Here is a 20,115-nt window from a genome sequence, read left to right as displayed (position 1 = left end):
AGCTCTGAATGCGCAGGGAACCTGCAGCACCGTTGCTGGCAGGCGCCGGAGCTCACGTCCCACCAAGGGAAGCGGAGCAATGGTGGGCGCCTCTACCGCAGGGTGCCAGGCTGAGGGCAGGGGCAGCACAGGGTTCCCCCAGCACACCCAGTGCATCTGGGCAGGACAGGGCTGCTGCTGTGACTGTGGCAGGGCCAGAGCCTGGCACAGAGCGAGAAAAGGGCAGACAGAGCTACACGGGGATGGGGAAGCGTGGGGGACAGCACGGGAGAGGGGAGTGTGGAAGCCGCTGGCCACAGCCGGTGGGGAAGCGTCTGGAGCTGTAAGACACAGCTGAGGAAAGGCAGGAGATGTCCCATGGGAGTGGGAGATGGCAAATGGCAAATGTCTGCCCGTGGTCTGGGGCTGGTCTGTCCCCTGCCTATCTCATGTTCTTGGCTTGGTGGTGGGCCTGGTCTCCTGCCCCGAGTCGTGCCCTGTCCCAGCCTCTGGCCGCCCCTCGAGCAGCCTCCTCCTCCCTCTCCACAGGGGTTCTTGGTGCCCAGCAGGACCCCATCCCCTGCCTGGCACCGCACCAGCTGGGTGCTGCCACCCAAGGGTCTGGCTAACGCTGTGTGTGCACACCCGGGGTGTGTCCCTGAGGGTGTGCACACCCGGAGGGTGTCCCTGAGGGGTCCTGCCAACAGAGGGTCTGGCTAACGCTGTGTGTGCACACCCAGGGTGTGTTCCTGATGGTGTGCATACCTGGAGTGTGTCCCTGAGGGTGTGCACACCCGGAGTGTGTTCCTGGGGGTCCGTTCCCACCTACTGCTCGCCCTGCATCGGTGCAACCAGTGCTGGGCCTTGTGGGGGAGCAGGACTCCAGCTTCTGCCCCATCCCCAGGCTGTGACCTGCCAGCCCCAGGCACTGCAGACGTTTGCCATGGCCTCCCAGACAAGGGATGAGCTGAGAAGCGAGGGGCCCCCGTGTACCCACGCACCGCGTGGACACCTCTGTGGGGCTGGGGCTCAGCAAGTCCCAGCCTCACCCAGCCCTTCTCCCCGCGCACTAGGCCGGCTGAGCTCTGTCGTGCAGCGAACAGCGTATGTCAAGCTTCAGGGTGGAGGCTTGGAAACCAAAGGATGGAACAAAGGAAACATGAAATGCTAATGCACAAGAATAGTGGGTGCTTTTTTTGGTTTCAGCAGGCTGTTTTCAGAGCCTGCAGCTTCATTCCAGGACCCCTGAAGTGCGTTGCCACTTCACCTTGTAAATCCTTCAGATAATTCAGGCTGCCCGTGCAGGGCTGGCTGTGCCGCGTGGGCCGAGCAGCGTGGGCTGTGCCGCGTGTTTCCGTGCAGGGCTGGCTGCGCTGCGTGGGCTGCGCGGCGTGGGCTGCGCTGCGTGTTTCCGTGCAGAGGAGTCGCTGTGCTGTGCCGTGCTGTGCCATACTGTGCCATACTGTGCCATGCTGTGCTGTGCCAGGTGGTTTGGGGCTGGGGAGCTGCTGCGCTGTGAGGGGTCTTTCCCGCAGGGCTGTGCCAGTCTGAGCACCGGCTGCCAGTGCAGGGCAGGTGCAGCCTTGGAATGCGTGCAGTGGGGATGCATGGTGTTTGCACTGAGATGTGGGAATTCATCCAGGCTCTTCTGCTAGCCTGTGTGTTCAATTAAGCCAGTCCTGCCTGGTCCCGGAATGCATCCATGGCTCGCAGGGCCTGAATCTGATTGCGGTGGCAGCATCATTCCCGCGCGCTTGCAGCAGCTCACCGCACAGCAGGCGGTGCTCTGACCTGGTCCTCGTTCCGCAGCAGAGCAGCAGATCCCGGGGCATCAGGGCCCATGGAGCTGGGCTGGGCGAAGGTGATCCCTGTGCAGGGCATGGCTCCCATCCCCAAAGGGGCAGGGCCGGCCTTCCCTGCTGCAGCAGGAGCCGCGGTCCGTGGGACACGGGGAGGCCGTGGTGGGGTCCGGAGCCTGGCGCAGCCCTGCCCCGCTCTGTCCCAGCACGGCCGCCCGGCTGGCTCTGCCTGGCACCACCGTGTCCTGCGGGTGCAGCAGCTCTGCCCTGTGCCCGACGGGGCTGGTGGCGCGGCCGGGCAGGGGCAGGGGAGGGTGCCAGAGGCGATTAGCGTCTCAGTCCCAGACAAACAGATGGAGGTAGCGTTATCCTATTACCCAGGGGCTAAGCGCAGAGGCTGAATGATGCGTTCAGCTGGCTGATCAGTGGGTGCTCTGGGCCCCAGCAGCAGCAGGATGTTTTTCTGGGGTGGCAGCTGCCCCAACGCCAGCTCTGGATAGCGTCTGTGCCCACGCAGGACCAAGTCCCTGGGAACAGGTCAGGTATACGCTGCTAAACGTGGGGTCAGCGCTGCCAGTCCCGGACCCTGAGCTCTGCTGCTGCGGCCTGGAGCTTTGGCAGGGAGGCCAGGGCGCCCGCGAGGCTGGGGTGTGCAGGGGCTGTGCTGGGTGTGCAGGGCCTGGGGTGCGCAGGGGCTGTGCTGGGTGTGCAAGGGCTGTGCTGGGTGTGCAAGGGCTGTGCTGGGTGTGCAGGGGCTGTGCTGGGTGTGCAGGGGCTGTCCTGGGTGTGCAGGGGCTGTGCTGGGTGTGCAGGGGCTGTCCTGGGTGTGCAGGGGCTGTGCCGGGGTGTGCAGGGGCTGTGCCGGGGTGTGCAGGGGCTGTGCTGGGTGTGCAGGGGCTGTCCTGGGTGCGCAGGGGCTGTGCTGGGTGTGCAGGGGCTGTGCTGGGTGTGCAGGGGCTGTCCTGGGTGTGCAGGGGCTGTCCTGGGTGTGCAGGGGCTGTGCCGGGGTGTGCAGGGGCTGTGCTGGGTGTGCAGGGGCTGTCCTGGGTGCGCAGGGGCTGTGCTGGGTGTGCAGGGGCTGTGCCGGGGTGTGCAGGGGCTGTGTTGGGGTGTGCGGGGCCTGTGCTGGGTGCGCAGGGGCTGTGTTGGGGTGTGCGGGGGCTGTGCTGGGTGTGCAGGGGCTGTGTTGGGGTGCGCAGGGGCTGTGCTGGGTGCGCAGGGGCTGTGTTGGGGTGTGCAGGGGCTGTGTTGGGGTGCGCAGGGGCTGTGCTGGGTGTGCAGGGGCTGTGCTGGGTGCGCAGGGGCTGTGCTGGGTGCGCAGGGGCTGTGTTGGGGTGTGCAGGGGCTGTGTTGGGTGCGCAGGGGCTGTGCTGGGTGCGCAGGGGCTGTGCTGGGTGCGCAGGGGCTGTGTTGGGGTGTGCAGTGGCTGTGTTGGGGTGTGCAGGGGCTGTGCTGGGTGCGCAGGGGCTGTGTTGGGGTGTGCGGGGGCTGTGCTGGGTGTGCGGGGGCTGTGCTGGGTGCGCAGGGGCTGTGCTGGGTGCGCAGGGGCTGTGCTGGGTGTGCAGGGGCTGTGTTGGGGTGCGCAGGGGCTGTGTTGGGGTGTGCAGGGGCTGTGCTGGGTGCGCAGGGGCTGTGCTGGGTGTGCAGGGGCTGTGTTGGGGTGCGCAGGGGCTGTGTTGGGGTGCAGGGGCTGTGCTGGGTGCGCAGGGGCTGTGTTGGGGTGCGCAGGGGCTGTGCCGGGTGTGCGGGGGCTGTGATGGGGCAGGGCCATGGCTGAGCGAGGGGCTGGACCCTCACTGGTGCTGCTGACGAGGGGCTGGTGGGTCCTGGCAGCAGCAGGGCTGTCTGGGTTGCTCCGTGGATTGTGTAATTCCTGGAGGTCCTCAGGTTTCTGTCTCCCTGCAGTGTCGTGTGCCCCCTAAGCGGGAGCTGGGGAGCGGGGGCACGGTGCGGGCCGCAGCAGGGCCGGGGCACAGTGCAGCTGGGCGGGCTGCCAGCCTGGGCCGTGGCATCGCCGCGCACCGAGGTGTTCGCCTGCGGTGCTGCCGTGGGGCTGTGCACGCAGAGCTGCTCGCTGAGGTCAGGGCTGGAGGTCTGTGCACCGAGTGCTCGCGTTTACTGTCCTTGGGCTCCGCCACGTTCCTGGGCTGTGCTAACCTGGGGCTGTGCCCAGCGGTGCTGTGGGGAGCTGGAGGGGGCAGATGTGCTCCCTGACAGCCTGTCCGTGGTGGGGCAGGCTCCAGGGGCATGTTCCTCCTGGCTGTGCCCTCACGTGTGTCTGACCCGGGCATGTTCCGCTCCTGCATCCGTGAGGTGAGGGTGTGTGTGGGGTCCTAAAGCTCTGGCTCCACATGAGGAGCAGAAGGGGGATCAGTGACTGGTGGGACGGGAGGAGATGCCAGCCCGTCCAGCGCACACCTCTGGACAGCAGTGTCTGTGGCCAGCCTGGTCCCTGGGGCTCTGGAAGGGTTTGACTCCCTGCTCTGGTCTTGGTGGTGATTTCCAGCTGCTCTCGTGGTGCTGTGCGTCCAGGTCTGTCCCGGTCCCGCTGGTCCCCGCGGCAGCGCTGATGGGGCAGGCAGCAGCTGTGAGGGGTGCAGGAGGGGAGGACTCCGACCGGGGTGCACAGGGCCTCGCACGTGCTCCGCGCGAGAGTGTAGCTGTGGTTACCAAGGTGACCGTGTTAAGTGGTGTTCCTATGGCTACGCACCGCTCCTGCTCAGAGTTACTGCGGGGGGAGCGTGCGGAGCCCCCAGGATCCCCGGTGCCTCCCGGTGAGGCTGTTCCCGTTGCAGCCGTCCCCTGGCTCTGCTCCGAGACGCCTTTGCGGGCGGGAGAGGCTGCGTGGGCAGCTCTTGGTGCTGGGCTGCCCCACGGGCGGTCTGGTAGGGCTGAGTTACAGAGGTTGCACTCCAGCCCCTCGTTCCTGCTCTTGTGTCATTGTTCATCGCCAATTGTGCTTTAGAGGAACAGCTACAGTTGTGAGCTGCTCTTGACAAAAGCCACCAGGACAAAATGAGCTTGGTTTTAAGCTGGGCCAGCTGGCAGCGTGGGCTGCCCGTGTGTCTGTGTGTCCAGCCCAGGAGCAGGAGTGAGCGCACAGGGATGGGGACAAGGACCGAACGGTTGTGTCCCAGCACTGGAACCCCAGTGTCATGCAGCACCAGCACGCACGTGCTGCCCCACTGTGCCACCGGCCCAGCTTGCCAAGGACAAGGGCTGCGTGGCCAGGCAGCAGGCAGGGCTGGGCCTGGCAGTGGCTGTGCTGCCCTGAGCCACAGGCAGGGCTGTGTGGCCAGTGCCTGGCACCGAGTAGCACTGTGCCCTGTGCGGGGCCTGCAGGGACAGAGAGAGGGTTTGCTGGCCTGAGCTCCCTCCTCCTGTCTGGGACCAGCCCGTGGCTGCTGCTCCCCTGCCATGGGACTGGGGTCCTGTCCTGTGCAGGCTGGCAGGGAGCTCTGCTGCCCATTGGGCCACCTCCCAGGGCTCTGGCGCTTTCCTGCTGGGGGGAGTCCTGTGTCACCCCCGGGGCGGTGGGGCAGGGCTGGGGCGGGCGGTGCAGCCGTGTCCTGGAGCTGGGGATGCACAGCGCCGTGGGAGGTGGGCGGACGGGAGCCTGGCAGGGCCAGGGCCTGTGGGAAGCACAGCTGTGGGCCAGGGATTGCTGATGTCTGTCCTGCTGGCCTGAAGGGTCGTCTGCAGCTGGGACAGTGGCAGGAGTGACCAAAGAGCCTTTGCTGGGGCCAAGTGGGGCTGTGCCAGGGTCAGTCACCCTGAGAAAGGCGAGTGCTGGGGTCAGCGCTGCTCTGCACTGGGGTCAATGCTGCTCTGCACTGGGGTCAGCGCTGCTCTGCTGGGGTCAGTGCTGCTCTGCACTGGGGTCAGCGCTGCTCTGCACTGGGGTCAATGCTGCTCTGCACTGGGGTCAGCGCTGCTCTGCACTGGGGTCAGCGCTGCTCTGCACTGGGGTCAGTGCTGCTCTGCACTGGGGTCAGTGCTGCTCTGCTGGGGTCAGTGCTGCTCTGCACTGGGGTCAGCGCTGCTCTGCACTGGGGTCAGCGCTGCTCTGCACTGGGGTCAGCGCTGCTCTGCACTGGGGTCAGCGCTGCTCTGCACTGGGGTCAGCGCTGCTCTGCTGGGGTCAGCGCTGCTCTGCACTGGGGTCAGCGCTGCTCTGCACTGGGTTCAGCGCTGCTCTGCACTGGGGTCAGCGCTGCTCTGCACTGGGGTCAGCGCTGCTCTGCTGGGGTCAGTGCTGCTCTGCACTGGGGTCAGCGCTGCTCTGCATTGGGGTCAGCGCTGCTCTGCACTGGGGTCAGCGCTGCTCTGCTGGGGTCAGCGCTGCTCTGCACTGGGGTCAGTGCTGCTCTGCTGGGGTCAGCGCTGCTCTGCACTGGGGTCAGCGCTGCTCTGCACTGGGGTCAATGCTGCTCTGCACTGGGGTCAGCGCTGCTCTGCACTGGGTTCAGCGCTGCTCTGCACTGGGGTCAGCGCTGCTCTGCACTGGGGTCAGCGCTGCTCTGCACTGGGGTCAATGCTGCTCTGCACTGGGGTCAGCGCTGCTCTGCACTGGGTTCAGCGCTGCTCTGCTGGGGTCAGCGCTGCTCTGCACTGGGGTCAGCGCTGCTCTGCACTGGGGTCAGCGCTGCTCTGCTGGGGTCAGCGCTGCTCTGCACTGGGGTCAGTGCTGCTCTGCTGGGGTCAGCGCTGCTCTGCACTGGGGTCAGCGCTGCTCTGCACTGGGGTCAGTGCTGCTCTGCGCTGGGGTCAGCGCTGCTCTGCACTGGGGTCAGCGCTGCTCTGCTGTCACCCCTGGAAAGGGGGCAGTGAGTTTCCTCCCGTGAGCAGCGTGTTTGGGGACTTGCCCTTTAATTGTCTGCACACGCCCAGTGACCCACTGACCCTGGCAAACAGAGGGAGGATCAATGGGGAGGAGGGTTTCCCGGCAGCCCTGTCCCGCTGCGGGCCGATCGATGGGCGCTGCTCCCGCTCCCCGCCAGCGCTGTGCCCCCGTTATCTCTGCGCGTCCCGGCGCGCTGGGGACGGCGCACACAGCCTGTGCTGCGTGCCCCCGCGCGGGTCGGGTCTGGGGACACGGGCAGCGCTGGCGAAGGACAAGGTCGGGCTGTACAGGCTGCTCCGCGCTGCCCCTCACGTGGGGCTGGGCCGGAGCCACGGCAAACAGCGGTGCTGAGTGACCTGCCTGTGCGCAGATAAGCAGCGCGGACGGCTCCGGCACGGCGGGGCCCTGGCTCTGGGCAGGACCCTGGCTCGGTTCAGGACCCTGGGTCTGGGCAGGACCGTTCCTGGCCTCTGTGACGGAGCTGGCAGGATGCTGAGGAGCGGCCCCGGGCCCGTGGGAATGTGGCCCATGGGAGCCCCAGCCTCCTGACACCCCACACAGGGCCTTGCACTCGGGCCCCATGGTGGGGGCAGAGCAGCGCAGTTCCCCTGCTCCCCGTCCCCCCCGCAGAGGCCACCGTGCCTTCCACAGCGCTGCAGCCATCGACCGTGCGTTCCAGCCGCAGCCGCCCCTGGTAAATCAGTAACGTCTGGGCTGTGCGAGAGGACGGCTCTGCTTGTTCCATGGGCATCGCCAGCCAAGCGAGAGCGGAAGCTCCCCGGTGCTTTGAGGTGAGGGCTGGACTCCTGCCGTGGCACGGGAGGGCCGGGGGCTCCGAGCAGGGCTGTTGAACATGATCCAGGGCTCCCCGGTCCCAGGAGGACGCGGGGTGCACACAGAGCCAGGGGCAGGCTCGGCGTGGTTGCAGAAGTGGAGCCTGGGGTGCTGTGGGAGCTGCTGGAGCAGGGACGGGCAGCACTGCCTGGGCTCCGTGGCCCTGCGGTCTGGCAGGCAACGGCAGTGCTGGCGCAGGTGAGTGGATGGGCTGCCTTGTCCCTGCAGCAGGTGCCTGGGTGCTGGTCTGGAGTCGGTCAGGTGAAGTCTGTCCTAGTGGGTCCTTTCCCTAGCAGAGAGGCAGAGGCAGTGCCCCAGCAGCTCGTTTTGCCACAAACAGCCCCAGCGCGTGGGGCCGTTTGCGGTGATCCCAGCAGTGACAGCCCCACGTGCCGCTCTCCACACCCGCCCCAGCAGCGACACCCGAGCAGGACCGTGGGTCTCCCTGGTCGCCACTGCTGTGTGCGCCCACAGCCCCCGTGAGGCACAGGGATCTGGTGCAGCCAGAGAGCTAGAGAGCAGCCACCTGCAGCCTCGGGTGCCGTGCCCAGAGCGCCAGCCCGTGCTGTGCAGACACACCTGGGGTGCACTGAGCCGGGCGCTCCCACGCTGCCGTGTCCCGGGGCACCCTGCTCCTCAGAGGGCCGGGCCGTTCCAGAGTCACGGAGCCACCGGGCATGTGAGCGGCAGGAGCAGCCCCAGGCAGCCCCAGCAGGCTGGACGTGAGGGTGGCTATGGGGGTGGCCGTGAGGGTGGCCGTGAAGGTGACCGTGAAGGTGGCTGTGAGGGTGGCCGTGAGGGTGGCTGTACATGGGGAGACAGGCGCTGGAGAGGGCAGGGAGTTTAGCCCGATTCAGATAGGGAAATCTGCCAGCCCCGGGCAGGCTGCAGTGCTTGCTGTAGTAGTCTGGTGCTTGGAGTTTGAACAGTGTGGCTGCATGCAGAATAACGCACTCAGCTGCTGGTGGCCATGATACAGGGGGCGGCCAACAGCCCCTGCTGAGGAAGATGCAGGAGGTGTGCAGTTCTGCTTTGCCCCCATGCCAACACTTGTGAGATCTCCCTTGATTCTGGAAGGACGGTTGCTGTTGAGGTGTCAGCCACAGGTATCCTTGTTTTGTTCCAGTGCTCCCTAGCAGACTGCTGCAATCCAGGGGACTGCTGCAACCCATGGGACTGCTGCAACCCATGGGACTGCTGGAACCCGCGGGACTGCTGCAACCCATGGGACTGCTGCGACCCATGGGACTGCTGCGATCCAGGGGACTGCTGCAACCCATGGGACTGCTGCAACCCATGGGACTGCTGCAACCCATGGGACTGCTGGAACCCATGGGACTGCTGCAACCCATGGGACTGCTGGAACCCGCGGGACTGCTGCAACCCATGGGACTGCTGGAACCCGCGGGACTGCTGCAACCCATGGGACTGCTGCGACCCATGGGACTGCTGCGATCCAGGGGACTGCTGCAACCCGTGGGACTGCTGCAACCCGTGGGACTGCTGCAACCCGCGGGACTGCTGCAACCCATGGGACTGCTGCAACCCATGGGACTGCTGCGATCCAGGGGACTGCTGCAACCCATGGGACTGCTGCAACCCGTGGGACTGCTGCAACCCATGGGACTGCTGCAACCCGCGGGACTGCTGCAACCCGCGGGACTGCTGCAACCCATGGGACTGCTGCAACCCGCGGGACTGCTGCAACCCGCGGGACTGCTGCAACCCGCGGGACTGCTGCAACCCATGGGACTGCTGCAACCCGCGGGACTGCTGCGACCCATGGGACTGCTGCGACCCATGGGACTGCTGCGACCCATGGGACTGCTGGAACCCGCGGGACTGCTGGAACCCGCGGGACTGCGCTGGGGCAGGGCTGAGACCTCCCTGCGATGCGCGTTCTGGGTGGCAGGGACTCTGAAGCCTGGAAAGGCACGAGCCGTGCGCCGCACTCCTTTGCAAGTGTGTTCGTTTGTGTCCCTAAGTGTGAGTCCAACCTGCGGCTGGTCCCTGTGGCCGAGGCCCCTCCCGAGCGGCCCTGGCGCCGGGACCTGCCGTGCAGGAGGAGACCGCGTGGATGGCTCTTGTTCAGCCTGCAAAGTGAAGTCTGAGTGGGGATCCAATTGCTGCCTGTGATATGTATACAAACACATAAACAAAGGGGGAGAGCTGCACAGGCTGACAGACAATGCTGACGCAAGAGTGGGGTGAACTAGCCATGAATGTGTGGGCTAGAAATTAGGCCATTCCTAACTGTCACTGCAAAGAAGGGTCTGAAGCAGCTTTCCAGGAAGAGGAGAGAGGGTGAGAGAGACCTGGCGGAAGGAGTTTGGAGCGAGGATTTCAGACGTGTCACCCGGGTGCCAGCAGCCCTGTCCCTGAGGGCGCCCAGGGCAACCTGAGCGCACAGCGCTGGGTCTCGGCCCGGCCGCAGGGCCTGGTGCTGACACCGGCAGCCGCCGCAGCCTGGCACCCCTTTGGCTCCTCGCTCTGCCACGGCCGGAGTGCCGGAGCTCCCCTCCCTGTGCAGGTGCCGGCTCCCCGCCCCGGAGCGGTTCCGCTTCCTCCTGCTCGTACCACACCTGGGGCTGCCGTGTTCTCCAGACGTTGCCCGTCGCAGCGCTGCAGCTCCCAGCAGCAGGGCCGGCACTGCGCCTTCCCGGGGTTCTCCCAGCCTCCCCTCCACAGGAAAGCCGCTCAGTGTCACACAGCGATGGCCGTGGGTCTGCGTTGCCCCTAACCTGGGGCACCCGGAGCCCCGATAGAGAATTGGGAAGGCGCCGGAGCAGGGTTGAGCAGCGTGGCGGGGGATGATGTGAGGGGTGGCAGGGCAGGTGCAGTGACAGTGGGAACGGTGGAGAGTGGGACAGGCCACCGGGGAACACGGTTTCTCACAGTTAAGAGGTAAAGGTCACCGGGCTTTACAGCCTCTTGTGAGGGCTCTTGCAAAGGGTATTTGCAAATCCAACTAGACTGCTGTGCTCGGGGTTTCCCTTTGGTGCTCCTGGTGGCACGTGCAGGGAACTCTCTGGACTAGCGAGGCGCGACTTTCTCTGATGGAAGTGCTACTGATGGGTTCCTGTCACCATGAAACCCCCTTGGAAGGCTTTGTGACTCTCTCTGATAATTTTTCATTAGTATCTCCTGGTGTTAGGATAAGACTCATTGGATTATAATTTCTAAGATACTCAACTTGTATCTTTTTTCAAGATAAGTGATTTTTTTTTCCTCAGCAGAGAAGTTGATTTAATAAAAGAAAATGAATGTGAATGACTCTGCAAGTCTATAGTGGAGTTTGGGGGTGGCCAGCATGTTTTTTGAACCATTCACAGATGTGTCTTAAACGTTATTGGGAACTAACGAGGTACCAGAAGGTTGGGGAAAAAAGCAAGGATAATCCTGACGATTATGATGTGCAGCATTTAGTTTCTCCCCCTAGTGAAATAACGAGACAGAAAAAGAGTGAAAGAACTAAAACCGCTGAGCAGCGCTAGTTGAACAGAACGGCGGGCAGTGGACCGCGGGCAGGGCTCAGCCGCAGGGACGTTGTCCCTGAGAAGCCTGGAGCCGGGGCCACCTCTGCCCCTGCAGGGCTGGTTGGGGCAGAGCCTGCCGTGCCTGGTTTGTCACCGCAGGGCCGGGTTTGTCACCGCAGGGCCCGGTTTGTCACCGTAGGGCCGGGTTTGTCACCGCAGGGCCGGGTTTGTCACCGCAGGGCCGGGTTTGTCACCGCAGGGCCCGGTTTGTCACCACAGGGCCGGGTTTGTCACCGCAGGGCCCGGTTTGTCACCGTAGGGCCGGGTTTGTCACCGCAGGGCCGGGTTTGTCACCGCAGGGCCCGGTTTGTCAGCGTAGGGCCGGGTTTGTCACCGCAGGGCCCGGTTTGTCACCGTAGGGCTGGGTTTGTCACCGCAGGGCCCGGTTTGTCACCGCAGGGCGGGATCTGGCTGAAGCAGCAGGAGGGGACAGCTGTGGCATTGCTGTCGCTTGAACCCCCGTGTGCGGAGGGCAGGAGGGCAGCAGGTGGGACCCGGCCCCTCTGCAGCGCGCGTGTTCGGGGGAACGCTGTAGCGTGCGGGGGTCTCGTGCAGCACAGCGCCCGCTGTCAGGGAGGCGGTTTCCCTGCCTCCAGGACCGACACGGCTCTGGGGAGGGGACGGGCAGGGCTCAGCGTGCTTCCCCTGGGCCTTCGTGCAGAGCTGGTGCACCCGAAGTGTTCCTCTGGGCCAGCTGCAGCTCCCGGGTCCCAGCAGCTCTGTGAAGGTTCCTCTGGGCCGGCTGCAGCTCCCGGGTCCCAGCAGCTCTGTGAAGGTTCCTCTGGGCCGGCTGCAGCTCCCGGGTCCCACCAGCTCTGTGAAGGTTCCTCTGGGCCGGCTGCAGCTCCCGGGTCCCACCAGCTCTGTGAAGGTTCCTCTGGGCCGGCTGCAGCTCCCGGGTCCCACCAGCTCTGTGAAGGTTCCTCTGGGCCGGCTGCAGGTTTCTCCCCGTTGCCGAGCCGCTCGGTGTGACTCTGCCATGTCAGGCCGCAGCTGCTGGCTTCCCAGGTCAGACTTTCCATGCTCCCCTCTCTGGCCCTTTGACAGGTATTTTTGGCATCTCCCTTCCTGACCACTCTTAACTCCTTTGTCTTTTGTGCCGTGAGACACCTCAGCCAGCGACTCCTTGGCTGTTTGTGACTCACGGTCATTTCACCCACTTCTTCCCCTCACCAGCTCCACCTCGTCCCTGGTGTCCCTGACTCAAAGCTGCAGAGCCCGGCCTGTTCCCCGCAGCCCTGGCTCTTGCTGGGCGGCCTTTTCTGCTCAAAGCCTGGGTCCTGTCACCTGGAGCTGCCAGCACGTGCGCAGAGCTGCACTTCTGATGCGGCTCTGCCTGGGACCTGCATGGCTGCAGGATGGGGCACGACGTGTGCCCCATGGAGCAGGATTGACACAGGATGGGGCACAACGTGTGCCCATGGAGCAGGATTGACACAGGATGGGGCACGACGTGTGCCCATGGAGCAGGATTGACACAGGATGGGGCACAACGTGTGCCCCATGGAGCGGGATTGACACAGGATGGGGCACAACGTGTGCCCATGGAGCAGGATTGACACAGGATGGGGCACAACGTGTGCCCCATGGAGCGGGATTGACACAGGATGGGGCACAACGTGTGCCCATGGAGCAGGATTGACACAGGATGGGGCACAACGTGTGCCCATGGAGCAGGATTGACACAGGATGGGGCACAACGTGTGCCCCATGGAGCGGGATTGACACAGGATGGGGCACAACGTGTGCCCCATGGAGCGGGATTGACACAGGATGGGGCACAACGTGTGCCCATGGAGCAGGATTGACACAGGATGGGGCACAACGTGTGCCCATGGAGCAGGATTGACACAGGATGGGGCACGACGTGTGCCCCATGGAGCAGGATTGACACAGGATGGGGCACGACGTGTGCCCCATGGAGCAGGATTGACACAGGATGGGGCACAACGTGTGCCCATGGAGCAGGATTGACACAGGATGGGGCACGACGTGTGCCCCATGGAGCAGGATTGACACAGGATGGGGCACAACGTGTGCCCCATGGAGCAGGATTGACACAGGATGGGGCACGACGTGTGCCCCATGGAGCAGGATTGACACAGGATGGGGCACAACATGTGCCCATGGAGCAGGATTGACACAGGATGGGGCACGACGTGTGCCCATGGAGCAGGATTGACACAGGATGGGGCACAACGTGTGCCCCATGGAGCGGGATTGACACAGGATGGGGCACAACGTGTGCCCATGGAGCAGGATTGACACAGGATGGGGCACAACGTGTGCCCATGGAGCAGGATTGACACAGGATGGGGCACAACGTGTGCCCATGGAGCAGGATTGACACAGGATGGGGCACGACGTGTGCCCCATGGAGCAGGATTGACACAGGATGGGGCACAACGTGTGCCCATGGAGCAGGATTGACACAGGATGGGGCACGACGTGTGCCCCATGGAGCAGGATTGACACAGGATGGGGCACAACATGTGCCCATGGAGCAGGATTGACACAGGATGGGGCACGACGTGTGCCCATGGAGCAGGATTGACACAGGATGGGGCACAACGTGTGCCCCATGGAGCGGGATTGACACAGGATGGGGCACAACGTGTGCCCATGGAGCAGGATTGACACAGGATGGGGCACAACGTGTGCCCATGGAGCAGGATTGACACAGGATGGGGCACAACGTGTGCCCCATGGAGCGGGATTGACACAGGATGGGGCACAACATGTGCCCATGGAGCAGGATTGACACAGGATGGGGCACGACGTGTGCCCATGGAGCAGGATTGACACAGGATGGGGCACAACGTGTGCCCATGGAGCAGGATTGACACAGGATGGGGCACAACGTGTGCCCATGGAGCAGGATTGACACAGGATGGGGCACAACGTGTGCCCCATGGAGCGGGATTGACACAGGATGGGGCACAACATGTGCCCATGGAGCAGGATTGACACAGGATGGGGCACAACGTGTGCCCCATGGAGCAGGATTGACACAGGATGGGGCACGACGTGTGCCCATGGAGCAGGATTGACACAGGATGGGGCACAACGTGTGCCCATGGAGCGGGATTGACACAGGATGGGGCACAACGTGTGCCCATGGAGCAGGATTGACACAGGATGGGGCACAACGTGTGCCCATGGAGCAGGATTGACACAGGATGGGGCACAACGTGTGCCCCATGGAGCAGGATTGACACAGGATGGGGCACAACGTGTGCCCCATGGAGCGGGATTGACACAGGATGGGGCACAACGTGTGCCCATGGAGCAGGATTGACACAGGATGGGGCACAACGTGTGCCCATGGAGCAGGATTGACACAGGATGGGGCACAACGTGTGCCCCATGGAGCGGGATTGACACAGGATTGGGCACAACGTGTGCCCATGGAGCGGGATTGACACAGGATGGGGCACAACGTGTGCCCATGGAGCAGGATTGACACAGGATGGGGCACAACGTGTGCCCATGGAGCGGGATTGACACAGGATGGGGCACAACGTGTGCCCATGGAGCAGGATTGACACAGGATGGGGCACAACGTGTGCCCATGGAGCAGGATTGACACAGGATGGGGCACAACGTGTGCCCCATGGAGCGGGATTGACACAGGATGGGGCACAACGTGTGCCCATGGAGCAGGATTGACACAGGATGGGGCACAACGTGTGCCCATGGAGCGGGATTGACACAGGATGGGGCACAACGTGTGCCCCATGGAGCGGGATTGACACAGGATGGGGCACAACGTGTGCCCCATGGAGCGGGAGCCTTTCCAATGCACTGGTATCATCTCCCAGACCTGGTCTCAGACTGGGAGGCACAGGAGCGCTGCAGGGGGACGGGCACCCTGGAAAGCCATGGCTTTGGCTTTCGTTACTGCTGGGCAAGAATGTTTTGGCGTGCCTTAGGAAGGGGCTGGCTGGAGATGACTGAAACTCTCCCGGCACCGAGTCGTGCCCGGGCACAAATGCTGACCCGCGCCGGGTGGCACTGAGTCCCAGGCGCAGGGGGACTGACCCTGCTCCTTGCATCCGTGGAGCAGCAGCAGAGGGGACCTGCGGCTCTCCAGCAGAGGGGTGCGTGTGCGGATTGAAGGAGAGGAGCCCAGGGACCAGCGGGGTGCTCCTGGGCTGATCTCATTGTTTGTCATGATCAGGCCACAATCTCCGTTTTGGGGCTAGTGCCACGGATTGCAGTGCTCGTGCTCCAGGACCCGTTAGACTCCCCCGACCCTGAGCGCCTGTTCTGTGCATACGGCCTCCCCGCCTGTCTCGCCTGTGCTCGGTGCGGGCACTTGCAGCAGATGAGCTCCAGCCGGGAGGGTTGCGTGGGGCTGGCCGCCCTGGCACGCTCTGGCTCTCACCGGTGCCGTGTGCAGTCCCTCGGCCTCAGGCTGGGAGGGCCGAAGGAAGAGCCATTACTCATTTCCTGGACAGATCCAGGCCATACCGTAAATCTATCCAGCTCTCAGTGGTTTGGGGGCTATTTCTGTTTCAGGATTGTCACGCCGATTAAAGCCTTGACTCCCAGCCAGTGATGGACCGGACACAGCCCCATGCACAGTCCTGCGGGGCTCAGCCCAGCGGTCCATCTGCTCTTGGAAGGGCAATCGCTGGCCTGGCCCTGCCTGGGAGCGGGGGCTTGACCCGCTGAGCAGGCAGGGACCTCCTGGCTCTAATTAGCCCTCGCTGGCAGGGGCACTGCAGAAATAGCAGCCTGTGGTGGCCGCTGCTTGTGTCTCCACTCTGTGCTGGAGCCAGTGGTGGCCGTGCCTGCCACCACTGCAGTGTGTGCACACGTGGCTTCGCCCTGAGGCAGGTCTGGGGCAGGAACACGGGTCAGCCACCATCCCGCTCCCAAAACCCTGGCACAAGGGCACTGCTGCTTTGTGTTGTCCCAGCAGGAGCGGGCTGGGGAGGCCCCTGGCAGGCAGCCCCAGGCGCGTGGGGGTGTTCCCGGAGCCTGGTGGAGCTGTTCCTGCAGCCTGGGCCGGCCCGGCTGTGCGCGGCGGTGCACGGGGGCGCTGGGTGCTGACCGCCTGTGAGCAGGGGCTGTGGGACCCACGGTGGCAGCGCTGCGGCTACTGCATGGTGAACAGCTGACGGGGCCAGAACCAAGACCTCGCCCTGTAAAACCCAGACACAGGCAGGGTGCTGAGCCCCGAATCACGCCTACGTGTCCTGCTGATGTCTGCCTCCATCGGGGGTCCTCTGGCAGATGGGGAAGGAGCCAGGCAGCCCCTCCAGATATGCTGGTGTCGATGTGGAGATGGAGGACCCTGGTTGCAGATGGAGGACGAGGCCACTGGGATGAGCTGCAGGCACTTGTGGTGGTGTGCAGAGAAGGCAGTTGATCGAAGGAAGAAGGCAGTTGATTGAAGGAGCAGAGCAGGCCCCAGAAGCTGGGACAACCTGTCCTTTGCTGCAGAGCACCCTGTCCAGCCCCTCTATGCTGGCTCTGGTGCATGCGGTGCACCCCTGGGGGGCAGAGGCTCTGGGGCTGCTGTGCCCAATGGGTGAGCCCAGCGCAGGTCCATGCTTTGCTGCCCCGTCCCTCTGCCAGGACATGGAAGGATCCCCTGGGGTTGTTGGTGGGAAACACTGCAATGGGGGCTGTGCCCACTGTGGGGTGGGGAGGGCTTGCAGTTGGCCCTTGCTGGGGGGCGATAGCGGGGCTCTTGTGAGGATCCCTGCATGGTGTGTGGCTTCTCTGTGAGGTCCCTGGCTTGGGGATTCCCATGTAGGGTGGGGTTGGTCCTCTGCAAGGCCCCCAACCTGAGCATCCCTGTGTGGAGGGTGTCCCCACAGGGTCCCTGCCGTGGGGAACCCCTTGGGGCTGCCTCTGCCAGGTTCCTGTGTGGTTCGGTGGGGGTTCCTGGGGGGTCCTGAGGGGGTTCTCTGCAGGGGGCAGTCAGGGGTCCTGTATGAGGTCCCTGCGGGGCTGGCCTAGGTGGAGTGTGGGGTCCTGCACTGGGCCCTGGCCGGAGCTCCCCACCAGGTCCCCGAGCGGAGGTTGGGCATCCTCTGCCGGGGTCCCCCTGCACGGTGCCCGTGCGCCCTGTGGGGGTCCCATTCCTGCCGGGGGGGTGAGATCCCGCGGGTCCCTTCAGAGCTGCCCATGTGCAGGGTGGGGGTCCCATCCCTGTCGGGGGGGTGAGATCCCACGGGTCCCTTCAGAGCTGCCCATGTGCAGGGTGGGGGTCCCATCCCTGCCGGGGGGGTGAGATCCCGCGGGGTCCCTTCAGAGCTGCCCATGTGCAGGGTGGGGGTCCCTGGCCCCTGCCGGGGGGGGTGAGATCCCGCGGGTCCCTTCAGAGCTGCCCATGTGCAGGGTGGGGGTCCCATCCCTGTCGGGGGGGTGAGATCCCGCGGGGTCCCTTCAGAGCTGCCCATGTGCAGGGTGGGGGTCCCTGGCCCCTGCCGGGGGGGTGAGATCCCGCGAGGTCCCTTCAGAGCTGCCCATGTGCAGGGTGGGGGTCCCTGGCCCCTGCCGGGGGGGTGAGATCCCGCGGGTCCCTTCAGAGCTGCCCATGTGCAGGGTGGGGGTCCCTGGCCCCTGCCGGGGGGGTGAGATCCCGCGGGTCCCTTCAGAGCTGCCCGTGTGCAGGGTGGGGGTCCCTGGCCCCTGCCGGGGGGGTGAGATCCCGCGGGGTCCCTTCAGAGCTGCCCGTGTGCAGGGTGGGGGTCCCTGGCCCCTGCCGGGGGGGTGAGATCCCGCGGGGTCCCTTCAGAGCTGCCCGTGTGCAGGGTGGGGGTCCCTGGCCCCTGCCGGGGGGGTGAGATCCCGCGGGGTCCCTTCAGAGCTGCCCATGTGCAGGGTGGGGGTCCCTGGCCCCTGCCGGGGGGGTGAGATCCCGCGGGGTCCCTTCAGAGCTGCCCATGTGCAGGGTGGGGGTCCCTGGCCCCTGCCGGGGGGGTGAGATCCCGCGAGGTCCCTTCAGAGCTGCCCACATGCAGGGTGGGGGTCCCTGGCCCCTGCCGGGGGAGGGTCCCAGCGCTCACCGCTTCTCCTCACCCCGCAGGGCCCCCGGGCGGGCTGTGAGCGCGGCCCCCGGTGCCGGAGCCGGCGCCGGCCGCCCCGCCGCGCCGCACGGAGCATGCCTCTGAGCCCCGCCGGCAGCAAACATGAGAGCCCGGAGTCGCCGCCGCCAGAGCAGCCGCCGCCGCCGGAACGACAGCCCCGCGCCGCCGCCGGGGAGCCGGGAGCCGGCCTGCGGGAGGAGACGCGGCTCGACCCGGCCCGGGGCCCCGGCGGGCCCCGCTCCCCCAAGCTGGCGGCCCCGGCGCGCATGGAGGAGCCCGCGCCCGGCGCCATCGTCGTCCGCATCGGCATCCCCGACCTCCAGCAGACGGTGAGTGCCCGCCCCGACCCGCGCCGCGACAGCTGCCGGCCCGGCACCCCCCGCCAAACTTCGCACCGCCGCGGGCGGGGGGCGGCCGGACACGGCCCCGGCAGGACGGCGCGCTGCTGCCCCGCGCTCTATTGCCCCGCTCCCCAGAGCCCCGTTCCCCATAGCCCCACTCCCCGGTGCTCCGCTCCCCATAGCCCCGTTCCCCGGTGCCCCGCTCCCCAATGCCCTGCTCCCCGGTGCCAGGCTTCCCATAGCCCCCTCCCCGGCTCCCCATAGCCCCGCTCCCCACCGCCCCGCTCCCCTTTCCGCAGAGCCCGGCGCGGAGGCGGGCGGAGCGGGCCGGGCAGCCGCGGCTGCAGCGCTGCCTTTCGGGGCGCTCCGGGGTCCCGGGGCGGCCGCAGCTCGGGGCCGCTCCCGCCGCCGTGGGTCCGCACCGGCCCGGGACCGGCTGCGCTCCGAGCGCGGGGGCGGCGGAGCTGGGCGCGGGGAGCGGGCGCAGCTCGGGAGGCTCCAGCACCGGTACCGCTCCAGCGCTGGCTCCGGTACCGGCGGGGCCGGGCTGCGGGAGCCCGGAGCCGCAGCGCCGGGAGCTGAGGCTGCTCTGCTTGCGGGCAGCAGGGCTGTGCCGAGCCGGGTGCGGGGGTGCGTGTACTGTGCGTGGGTTGTGCGTGGGTGCCGATGTGACCGCAGCAGGTGCCGGGTGTCAGGCCCGGGTGCAGTGCAGCAGTTTGGGTGCGTAGGGTGCACTGCTGCTCTGGACGGCAGTGCGGTGCGGTGCGCTGTGCTGGGCTGTGCTGTGCTGTGCTGGGCCACCGTGCCGCAGGCAGGACATGCAGGTGTGACCTGCCGGGAGCCGAGCCGTGACACAGGAGTCACGGAGTCACGGGCTTCATGGTGTGTTGGCCGGGGTGGCCGTGACGTGTGGCACAGAGGGGCAGGGGGTGGCACGGTGCCTGGTTATCCCGGGCACAGCAGGTGTGTGGCAGAGCGCGGTGAAGCGTGGAGTGTGTGGGTGGCTGTTACAGACCGGGGCAGTGCTGAGGGTCACCTGGGATGCTGGCTGCTCGGGGAGGGCGAGTGCTTGGAGACTGAGCTTGGTCAGTGCAAGGCAAAAGTTCACTGAGGGGCTGATAAAGAGTGCTCGTTAGAGCTGGAGCATTAGGGATGTGTGGGTTACGAGGCACAGGGAGCCTGTGCTCCTGGAGTGGGTGTTGCAGGCAGGAGAGGGCTGAGGGGTGGGGAGAGGTGAGGAGGCAGAGACCTGGGCAGAGCAGAGCATTGCTCGCGTGCAGGGGACCACAGGAAGCGAGGGCACACTTCTCGGGTGGGGAGAGACGCTGGTGTGCGGTCCTGCTCGGCGATGGAGGGGTAGCGGCTGGGACCAGAGAGCTGACGGGAGCGTGCAGGCGCTGGGGCCGGGGCTGAGCGCCGGGCTGGGGTGCTGGCACGCTCGCAGGCACGGCTCTGCAGGCTGCGCTGCCAAGCGCTGGGGAGCGGCAGAGGCAGGAGAGGCAGCGCTGCCTTTGCTGTCGAAGAATTGGACAGATGCTCTGCTCTAGCCAGGACTGACCTTGCGCTGCAGAAAGGGCTTTACAGCCGCTCGCTCCTACCGCAGGCGCTGCTTGGGTCGTGAGCAGTGCTCTCGGAGACACAGAGTCTGCTCTTTCCCTTCATTGCCGTAGTAGCCCCATCAGGTCCTCCTGTCATCCCTGCGCAAACCCATCCCTGAGCTGATGCACAGGCACAGGT

At 65.8% G+C, this 20,115-nt stretch overlaps 1 protein-coding gene across 2 annotated transcripts in view; it reads left to right on the top strand.

The window, feature by feature from the left end:
* The window catches only part of SHANK3 (SH3 and multiple ankyrin repeat domains 3), a 410,126-nt gene that overhangs the window by 12,180 nt on the left and 377,831 nt on the right, over positions 1–20,115 (top strand). Inside the window, exons 1-2 of one of the 2 annotated variants that reach the window (XM_065860710.2) lie at positions 7,466–7,653; positions 18,037–18,366. In XM_065860710.2, coding sequence (XP_065716782.1) covers positions 18,112–18,366 — 255 coding nt within the window. In that variant the 5' untranslated portion in view covers positions 7,466–7,653; positions 18,037–18,111. Of the gene's footprint in view, positions 1–7,465; positions 7,654–18,036; positions 18,367–20,115 lie in introns of those variants that run through there. The other variant, XM_065860718.2, reaches the window with a different exon arrangement.

Source organism: Patagioenas fasciata, chromosome 1 (genome assembly GCF_037038585.1).
Source record: "Patagioenas fasciata isolate bPatFas1 chromosome 1, bPatFas1.hap1, whole genome shotgun sequence".
Taxonomy (NCBI): Eukaryota; Metazoa; Chordata; class Aves; order Columbiformes; family Columbidae; genus Patagioenas; species Patagioenas fasciata.
The sequence above is the reverse complement of the archived record's forward strand: the minus strand, read 5'-3'. Positions and strand labels throughout refer to the sequence as shown.